This window comes from Lathyrus oleraceus, chromosome 3, assembly GCF_024323335.1.
Source record: "Lathyrus oleraceus cultivar Zhongwan6 chromosome 3, CAAS_Psat_ZW6_1.0, whole genome shotgun sequence".
Lineage (NCBI taxonomy): Eukaryota > Viridiplantae > Streptophyta > Magnoliopsida > Fabales > Fabaceae > Lathyrus > Lathyrus oleraceus.
Window position 1 is genome coordinate 137,847,792 of NC_066581.1, and position 9,213 is coordinate 137,857,004.

Consider the following 9,213-nt stretch of genomic DNA (forward strand, 5'->3'; position numbering starts at 1 on the left):
GAGCTATGAGATGTATGTTCCTTATATAACTTGAAGGAGTCAAATCTTACAGGATGTGGTGCCTAGATCCAGGTTACTGGAGGTGTATCACAAGTCAAGATGTAGTTTTTAATGAAGACGCGACGACTTTTAAGAAAATTGATGACGTTGGTCAAAGTTCGAAGATCTTTGAAGAAGAGCTAGAACAGGAAGAGATTCCTGTTGAGGTGAAGCATAGTGATGCTGGACTCCTGTTCAGAAGTTTGTTGCCTTATCAACCATTGAAGCAAAGTATATTGCCTCCTCACCAAAGCTGTGAAAGAAGCATTGTGGCTTGAAGGTTTTCTAAGGAGCTTAAAATTCAAGGTCAAGTTATCATTGTTAAATTTAATAGTCAAATTGAAATACACCTGTCAAACATGGGGAAGTCCAAGTGTTGAAGGTTTCGACTGATGACAATGCTGCTAATATGATCACCAAGACATTGTCAAGTATCAAGTTTTTCCACTATATGCAGTTGATAAAGCTGCATGATGAAAGCTAGATTGTTCCTTTGTTAGTGTAAAGTTTATTCCAAGGTGGAGTTTTGTGGTATTTTCATCGAACTCTAGCCTCAACAAGGTTAGCTTCATGGTTCGACAAGTATTCGAAGATGTGCATGTTGTAGTCGAAGTTTGTTCAATCATGTTGTCGAAATATGTTAGCTTAAGGTTTAATTTAGCATGTCGAATTGGGATAACTGTTTAGTATGTTAGTTGAAAGGTAAGGTTTAATTTTTTTATAAATAGCATACTAGTTCTTATATCTCCGTTAATCTTTGAAAATCTTAATCAGAGGGAGAAAATGGTGTGGTTGAGATTCAATTGTAAACATTGTTCCCTAATGTGTAATTGAATCAAGAATCCAATTTTAAATCACTTTGATTGCATTTATCTTCTCTTATATATTTTTCTTTACTTTGTGATTTTCTTTTTAATCAAGAAACCGATCATATTCTATTTTCTTGAGCATCATTTCACAACAGTCCTCAACACAACACATTTACGTTATCACTCTTTGTAAAGCCTGGAGAATTGATAATATGAAATTCTTGAGTTTCTCTTAGAGAAATTCATATTTTTCAAATGTATATATAATGGAAGTAATTTCTTTTGAGTGTGTCATAAGCAATAAAAGATTGATACGCTCATAAAAGAGGTTATGAGCTACTTAAAAGGGAATATATAAATTGTAATCGATTTGTAATCAATTAACAAGATATTTGAAAATACTTCTCTACGTAAAAAATTCATGAGAATTCTTTATAAAAAATTCATGAGAATTCTTTATAAAAAATTCATTATCACTCAAGAAATTATTACGAGTGATATTCATATCATATTTGAGAATATAATTCTAAAACGACTTCTACAATATAATAATGTATTGAGCTGTTAAATTGGTTTGTATCATTTTGAGGAATTCGTGATTAATAGTCTTGTTGCACAATTTTAGAAAGTGTTGCAAAATATTTTAAAGAGAACAACATGAAGCATAACTATATTCGACAATCTTTTTATGACAATATATTTTTTTAAATTTTTGTTGTTGTAAAAACTCAAAAAATAATAGTGAATGTGTTGATAAATTTAAATTAACCAATCTAGTGAATTTAACTATACTATTAAATTCACCAAAAGTAAAGTTGCGTAGGATAAAGGACAATGCTAACCAAAATAAAGACAACCAAAATAACTTATAACAATATAAACAAATCCACAACAAACAAAAGAAAGATAAAAGACTATAATACAAAAAAACTAGTATGCTCAATTTGAGTAAACTAATTTAGTTTTGAAGAAATTATTATTCTTTAATTCATTGTACTTCGAAGAATTATTACAAAAAATTATAAAAGAGTTAATAGAAAATAATATCACAAGCTCTTAAAAACAAATTCGATTTTTTTTACCCAAGTATTTTTCATTCTCTCCAATTCTTTATATATGAATCACGCAAACCAAATTATCATAAATGTTTTTCAATCCCTTTAAATACCTTAAAAAATTTCCCAAGTTTTAAAAGCACAATCATTTGAATTTCTATTCCGATCTCTCTAAGTTTCCCTTAGGATTGACACATTTTTACTCTATCTTTCAGATTATATTCTAAATGTTATTTTTAAAAGAGTTACATTAATATATATTTATAACTACTAAAATCCAAAATATCTATTATATACCAAAAACATGACTAACCAACAAATGAATCCGCAAACCAAAACGACTAAGCCTAACACCCGCGTATCGAACCCAATAAAGGAGAACATCTCGGCATCAGAGCTCTGCCACCACCACCGACCGAAATTTGGTCGGCGGTCGTCGTTGCCGATCGACAGACCGTAGTCCGCCTCTCTATAACTTCTATGTCCTTCGTCGACATATTTACTTCTTTTCAACTTTCTACAAATTTAATATATAATGGTCTCAAAATATGATTTTCGTCTCTTCGTAATTTAAGATTTTAAGACATACATCTACAATTTTATAATCAAAAAATAATTCTTGATTAGAATATTCTCTTAGAAGACAAAACTATTAGTACCACTCTACTCCTATTTTTTTATCACATAACTTTTATTCATTAAAAAAAGAAAATAAAACCTCTGTTTTTTTTAAAAGAGTAATAAGTGGAAGTTGGGACCGCAATACAATAGTAGTTGAAGCGTGCTACCAAGCCAGTCACGTGCGAAGACCAACACAAATTTTATATAAATACAAACCCATAAGATGAGATGAGATAATAACAAACCATACACTTTAGTTCTTACTTTTCTTGATTACTAATTCCAAACAACAATTTCCATTTTCTTCAACAAAAAACCAACATTTCTCTTACAAATTTCTCTCCATAACAAACCAATGGACATTCAGCATTCAAAATTCAAAAGAATCTGTGTTTTCTGTGGAAGTAGTCCTGGCAAAAAAACTAGCTACCAAGATGCTGCCATTCAACTTGGACAAGAATTGGTATGTAATAATGTATATTGTTATATTATATACTTTTTCTACCTACATTTTTCATATATATAACTGAATTCAAATCATGTATATGGATCGTTTATAAGAATATTAAAAAAAAAAAGAATATTTATAAACTAACTTTGATGATGTGACATGACATCTTTATACTATGTATTTGGTCATTCTTCAAAACCAAAAAATATGTTTTTTTTTTCTGTTTTTTTTCACATCATTCATAACTATAACCATTTTTAATGATGTTTTTGTGTGAAGGTTTCAAGAAACATTGATCTTGTTTATGGAGGTGGAAGCATTGGTCTAATGGGTTTGGTTTCTCAAGCCGTTCATGATGGTGGTCGCCATGTCATTGGGTATAACAAAAAGAACACATAGTTAATGATGTTTTTTCACTCATTAATTAACACTAACTAACACTATCTTTGTCATTTTATTGTCTCTTGTTTGTTTCAGAGTTATTCCCAAGACACTCATGCCTAGAGAGGTACAAAAAGCTTAACCCCTTTTTCCATTTCTTAATAAAGTTATTTTTTTTAATAAATTAGTACTATTTTTTTAATCCGATTTTGCTTAAAAAATTGTTGTTTATGATGTGTTTGGTTTTGGATTTTGATGTCATTTTTTTCAGCTTACTGGTGAAACAGTAGGAGAAGTAAAAGCTGTTGCTGATATGCATCAAAGGAAAGCTGAAATGGCTAAACATTCAGATGCTTTCATTGCTTTACCAGGTTAGCATGCAACATGTTTGTTAATTTGTGTGAGTCAACATTTCTTAGTCTTTGTTTGGTTCATTTGAGAATGATTTTAAAACAGAATGGTTTTTTTCTTTGTTTTCTGTCTAGTAAAGTTGCTTAACTTTCTAGATTAATCCAAGGATTGTTTTGTTTTTTTTCTTTGGTACACTAAACTTTTTATCTTTCATTTTTTTAAAAGATGAATTTAATAATGTTTTTTGTTGATTTGATTTGGAAGTCACAACAAGTAATGAATAAGTTTGACTAGTGTGGTCCAATTCTTGAGGACAGGAAAGGAATTTCATCATCATAAGGAAGTGACTCAAATCATGTTGTTTCAATGTTTTGTGTTGTTTTGTGTTGTATTGTGTTGTGTGCCTGTTTTCTTTCACTCATTTCAGTTGCTAATAAGTAATAACCATTGCATTGCATGTTTTTATGGTTTCTTTTCTTTCACACATTCCAATGTAAAAATAGAGCAACCCTTACCCTTCAAAGCATACTTAATAATGAATAATGATAGTGACCTTACCTTACCTATGGACTGAAAATCATAGCTTTTCTGTGCCTCTGAGCAACTATGCTTGATCAGGTTCAGGTTATATACCATTTTTTTCCACTACTTTTGTTTCAACAGTGGAGTGATTCTACAAAACTTGCTTCATTTGATATAGTGAAAGAAAGAAAGTAAAGAAAGGGAAATTTCATAACATAACGTTTTCAATTAGCACCTGCACCTGACAATGCTTGATCATTTTCAATAACCTTTCTACTGTTAGTAGTAGTTGTTGTTATTTTAATTTATTTGAGTATGGAAAAAATTTGTGACAGAGAGATTGTAGGCACGCAATGACAGTTTTTTCACTTTTCATTCACTCTTTCTTGGGATCATAAGGAATCACCTATAAATTATAATTGTAACCATAACCTGACACTTCAAGATCCATAACTACATTTGTACATAGTGACACTTACTAGTACTAAATAGTACTTAGGATATAATTAGCCGCGTTTCGAATCATGTTATCGTCGAAAATTGCAGTCAAAATGTGTGTGAATTGGCTTCAATTGTAACCACATTGCGGTCACAGATACATAAAAAAAAACATTGATTTTGGTGCTTTCCATTGATCTGAGGGCTTTATTGAGAAATGACGCGTTTTCCCTTTAGATATATTATAATCGGTGATGGTCTTTTTTATGATTCTTAGTATTGAATTTTCTTTAGTAACTTATGCAAGTTAATGCAGGTGGATACGGTACTCTAGAGGAGCTTCTTGAAGTGATAACATGGGCTCAACTTGGAATTCATGACAAGCCGGTAATAATTGACCTGAAGAAATCTATATATATTTATCGAAATAATCATCAATTAATCTCGATTAAAATTCCAATATTGCAGGTGGGATTAGTAGATGTTGATGGATACTTTAACTCTTTGTTGTCATTCATTGACAAAGCTGTCGAAGAAGGGTTTATCAGTCCAAATGCTCGTCACATAATTGTATCCGCACCAACTGCGAAAGAGTTAGTCAAGAAATTGGAGGTGATTAATTTGTCCTCACTTTTGAATCTTACTGCAATAAAACAAAAACTTAACATCTTCACTTTTGATCAGTCCAATATCCTCTGGTTTTGTTGGCATTATGACAGTTAAAAAATCGTTTTCAATTTGATTCACACAAGTTTAAGCAAAGTCACATCAAATAGATGTTTCTTTGATTTGAGTGATTTCATATTACATAAGTATAGATAACTGAAATTTTTTGTAAACTGAAAAGAAAAAGATTAAAACAATAAGCACATTTATAGTTTATATCATCAACATTGTGAACATGTTAGGCTTCATCAACTTTTCTTCTATAAAATTATGCAGTGACAGAAAATAAGATTTTTTTGTGTGTTGAATTTTATAGGAATATGTTCCATGTCATGAGGGTGTTGCTTCAAAGTTAAGCTGGCAGATGGAACAGCAGCTAGCATACCCTCAAGATTATGACATCTCAAGGTAGCTTTAGCTGAGTTTACTTCAATTGCAAGCAAGACGAGACAATATAGAATTTTGGAGATGGAAGAAGCTATTTTCAACTATCAGTGTTCTGTTTTTTTTTCTTTCTTATAATCCTTTAATTTTTCATGTATATTACTTGGATTGACCTGAACCTATGAAAGTTAAACTACTTTATTAGTATCTTGTTATAAACTTTGATTTTTGTTGAAGTTGTAACTTGTAAGTAAGTACATCTTCTTAACTTATTATTCAATGATGATTAGTAGTTTTTATATTTATCTGGCCTTAAAGAGCCATCCTTTTATCTTTTGTTTACATCAAGATTTTAAATTGGTGTCATGCATAAAACAATGTAAACATTAATACAATTTTTAGAATTTTTAATTATATATGTCAATCAAGACTATCGGTGGCCCATATGAGCTTATTCTAACGGATAACGGATTTCTTAGAGACGGACTGAAAATACATTTATTAAATTTGGACTCTAATTTTAAGGTTCAAGCTATATATTTTATCAGAATTTTCGGATTGACCCGTATAAGTTAGCCTATTTTGACAGCTCGAGTTGCGAGGAAATGATTGTTATAGTCAGGATTCGAACTAAGATTCTCTTGAGTTTCTTAAAACACCGGCCTTTAAGTATGAAACAAAGATAACATAACAATTTAATTAAGATATAAAATGGGGACACAAATGAATACATGACTTGATGGGGTAAAGTGTTGAACTATGGTCCAACTTGATTAATAAAGAATGGGACCGATTTTAAGAAAGTGATGTTCAAGGGTTGTGATGAAGTAACTAAATTTTGAGTTCAAAAGGTCCATAGAACTATAGACAAGAGAGTACAAAGGGCCAATTTCATGACAGTGGAAATGCAATTGGGATAGTATTCTTCCAGGGCTCATTGATGTTGGACAAAGAGATTGAATTTAGTAGGCCATTTATTCTCCAACAAATGAGACATTGCCATGTGTTTTTTAAGGGCAACAATGTATTCAAAGAAAAGTTTAAGGGGTCATGTGGCACATGCATCTATCTAAAGACAATATAATGGCTATCTTTGGTCCCTTGTCTCATCTAACAAGTGCTAGTGGTTGAAAGAACTTTCTTTGTACAAATGGGGCTTATAGGTTTTGAGATATCTTTTGAAAGCTTTGAGTGGTTGTCTAGTTAGTCATGAATTCTAATGGATGTTTCTTTGATATGATAGAGAAAGTTGAGACATGGAATTGCATAGAGGAACTTTAGGTAAAACCTCTAATCAAAGTTGAAAGATGACTATTGTGCTATGGAAAAATAAGTATGGAACAAATTTCAATTATATGTTTTTTTTAACATTTGAACATTCAAATGTAAATTGTTTTAGTGTGTCCCTAAAAAAGTTAAATGATTGGTTTTGTTTTTCGATAAGTGTTTTGTTAAATGTCACACTAATTTGATTACGCAATGGTGTATTGTTTTTGTGTTATATTGAAATTTCAGAAATTCCAAATTATAAATTCAGGTGAAATGGAAAACAAACATATTATTCTTATAGTTTTATTCAAACAAACATATGTGATAAAAGATCAGGTGAGAGATTGTCTTCCGTCATCACATAATGAAATGCCTTTTCACTGTAATTTTCACAAACTATAAAGTGAATCTTTTAGGTTGACGAGATTTTCTACCTGACTTTAACGAGTGCGGATGTGGAACTAACACATCCGAGCATTTTTGTTGCCAAAACTACATTTCTTGGACATTACTAATAATTTGTTAGTAAAACTAAGTACACTCCAAATTGTTTTAAGAAAGTAAAGTAAAAAAAGTGTAATAAAAATAGAAGGTGAAAGTAATGTTGTAAGCTTGTACTAAAAAGGAGACTGACAACTATTCATGTTTAAGCAATGAATGAAAAAGGAAAGAGCATAAGGTCAGAAGAAAAAAACCCTTTATTCATATCAGTCAACTTGTCCTAATTCAAGAGCTAGTTTTGGTCATTGACTCCTGTATAAATTGTTGAATGTGTATCATGTAGTGCTTATTTTGGCAAACATAAAAACTTATAGGACCACTGCTTTTGCAAACGCAACTTCCAAGGAATATTTTATTGTTATGTTAGTTAACATGGTTTCTATATTACCATTCAAAACTGTTTTCTGTTTTCTTAAGCTAATGTCATAGAATTGCATCACCAAACTTTCTCTTTGCAATCGTAATGGTGCTAATTTCTTAAAGTGTAACATGGTGTTATGTGAATATTTTGGCATCAACAAAAATTAAAGTTTGGATTTTTTTTTCACTCTCCTTCCTTCTTCCTTTAAATATTTTTCATAAGATAAATAATGTTGGGATATATATTGTTGGGTGAATTTGTTAATGGTTTGGACGACCCGTTCAACCCAATTATCCAAATTAATCTAATGAGATTTTATGCCGACACCCTGCGTTGACCTAACACCCTAACTTGAGGGGTATTTTTAAAATAATATTTTTTGTGATTTTTTAACTTTTTAAAATTAAAGTGTTTTTTGGATTTTTGAAAATTTTGTGAGCTTTTTTTACCGGAATATTGGAGATATTGATGAGTTTTTATCAGATTTTTTAGGGTTATATAATATTTTACCGGATTTTTGAGGATTTCATGAGTTATTATTAGATTTATCAACATTTATCGAATTTGAACTACCGAATTTTTCAAATGCACTATCGGATTTTTTTTAAATTACATGAATTTTTATCGATTTTTTAAAATATTCTGCCATTTTTTTTTCCGAAAATCTATGAGTTTTTACAAGATTTTCAAAAAGTTTATGACCAGATTTTTCAAAAAATCTATGAATTTTTATCGGATTTTTTGAGAAATATATTAGTTTTTATCATATTTTTTAAATAAACTACTGAATTTTTCATATAAATTTGGAAATTTTAAAAAACATACCAGATTTATAAAAAAATATGAACTTTTCAACTGAATATATACCAGACTTTTCAATTGCTCAACCATATTTTATAATTTATACCGAATTTTTCAATTGTACTACTAATTTTTCGTTTGCTCTTTTTTTATTAAATATTGACAATAATATTTTTACCATTATAAAAATATACGAGGGTGTCGGGTAAGACGGCGTTTCATGATAAAATCTCCAATCTAAGTATGGAACCAACCCCATTCAACCTATTCAAATTCAAAGTGATTTCGTTACTAACATATGAATTCTAACTCGTTAAAAAATTGTGATTTTTTTTATTATAAATTTTTGCTTATATAACTAAAGATGTTTATATGTTGATATACTTGTATCGCGTGATGACTTGCATCGCGCGATGCTGCATGTGATTTTTTTTGAAACTGCACTCTTTTGCTTTCTTTTTCACCTAAATTTTCCCTAAGTCTACAATCTTCACACTTAGTTATTTTTTCCTCATTCTTTGTCTTTCTTCTTCATTTTAGCTCATCTTTCACTTGTTTTAATCT

The 9,213-nt window shown here is 30.1% G+C and overlaps 1 protein-coding gene across 1 annotated transcript; it reads left to right on the top strand.

The window, feature by feature from the left end:
* The first annotated feature begins 2,747 nt into the window (after window positions 1-2,747).
* Window positions 2,748-6,018, top strand: LOC127125808 (cytokinin riboside 5'-monophosphate phosphoribohydrolase LOG3). Its single transcript, XM_051054635.1, has 7 exons — window positions 2,748-2,987; window positions 3,255-3,352; window positions 3,453-3,483; window positions 3,628-3,727; window positions 4,984-5,054; window positions 5,136-5,279; window positions 5,650-6,018. The coding sequence occupies exons 1-7, from the start codon at window positions 2,880-2,882 to the stop codon at window positions 5,743-5,745; spliced, it is 648 nt and encodes a 215-aa protein (XP_050910592.1). The 5' UTR covers window positions 2,748-2,879; the 3' UTR covers window positions 5,746-6,018.
* Window positions 6,019-9,213: the final 3,195 nt, after the last annotated feature.

Bases quoted from the DNA above. Each gene is read 5' to 3' on its own strand.
- LOC127125808 (XM_051054635.1), top strand. From the start codon at position 2,880: ATGGACATTCAGCATTCAAAATTCAAAAGAATCTGTGTTTTCTGTGGA. The intron at 2,988-3,254 runs GTATGTAATAAT...TTTTGTGTGAAG, and splicing joins TTCAACTTGGACAAGAATTG to GTTTCAAGAAACATTGATCT. The intron at 3,728-4,983 runs GTTAGCATGCAA...AAGTTAATGCAG, and splicing joins TGCTTTCATTGCTTTACCAG to GTGGATACGGTACTCTAGAG.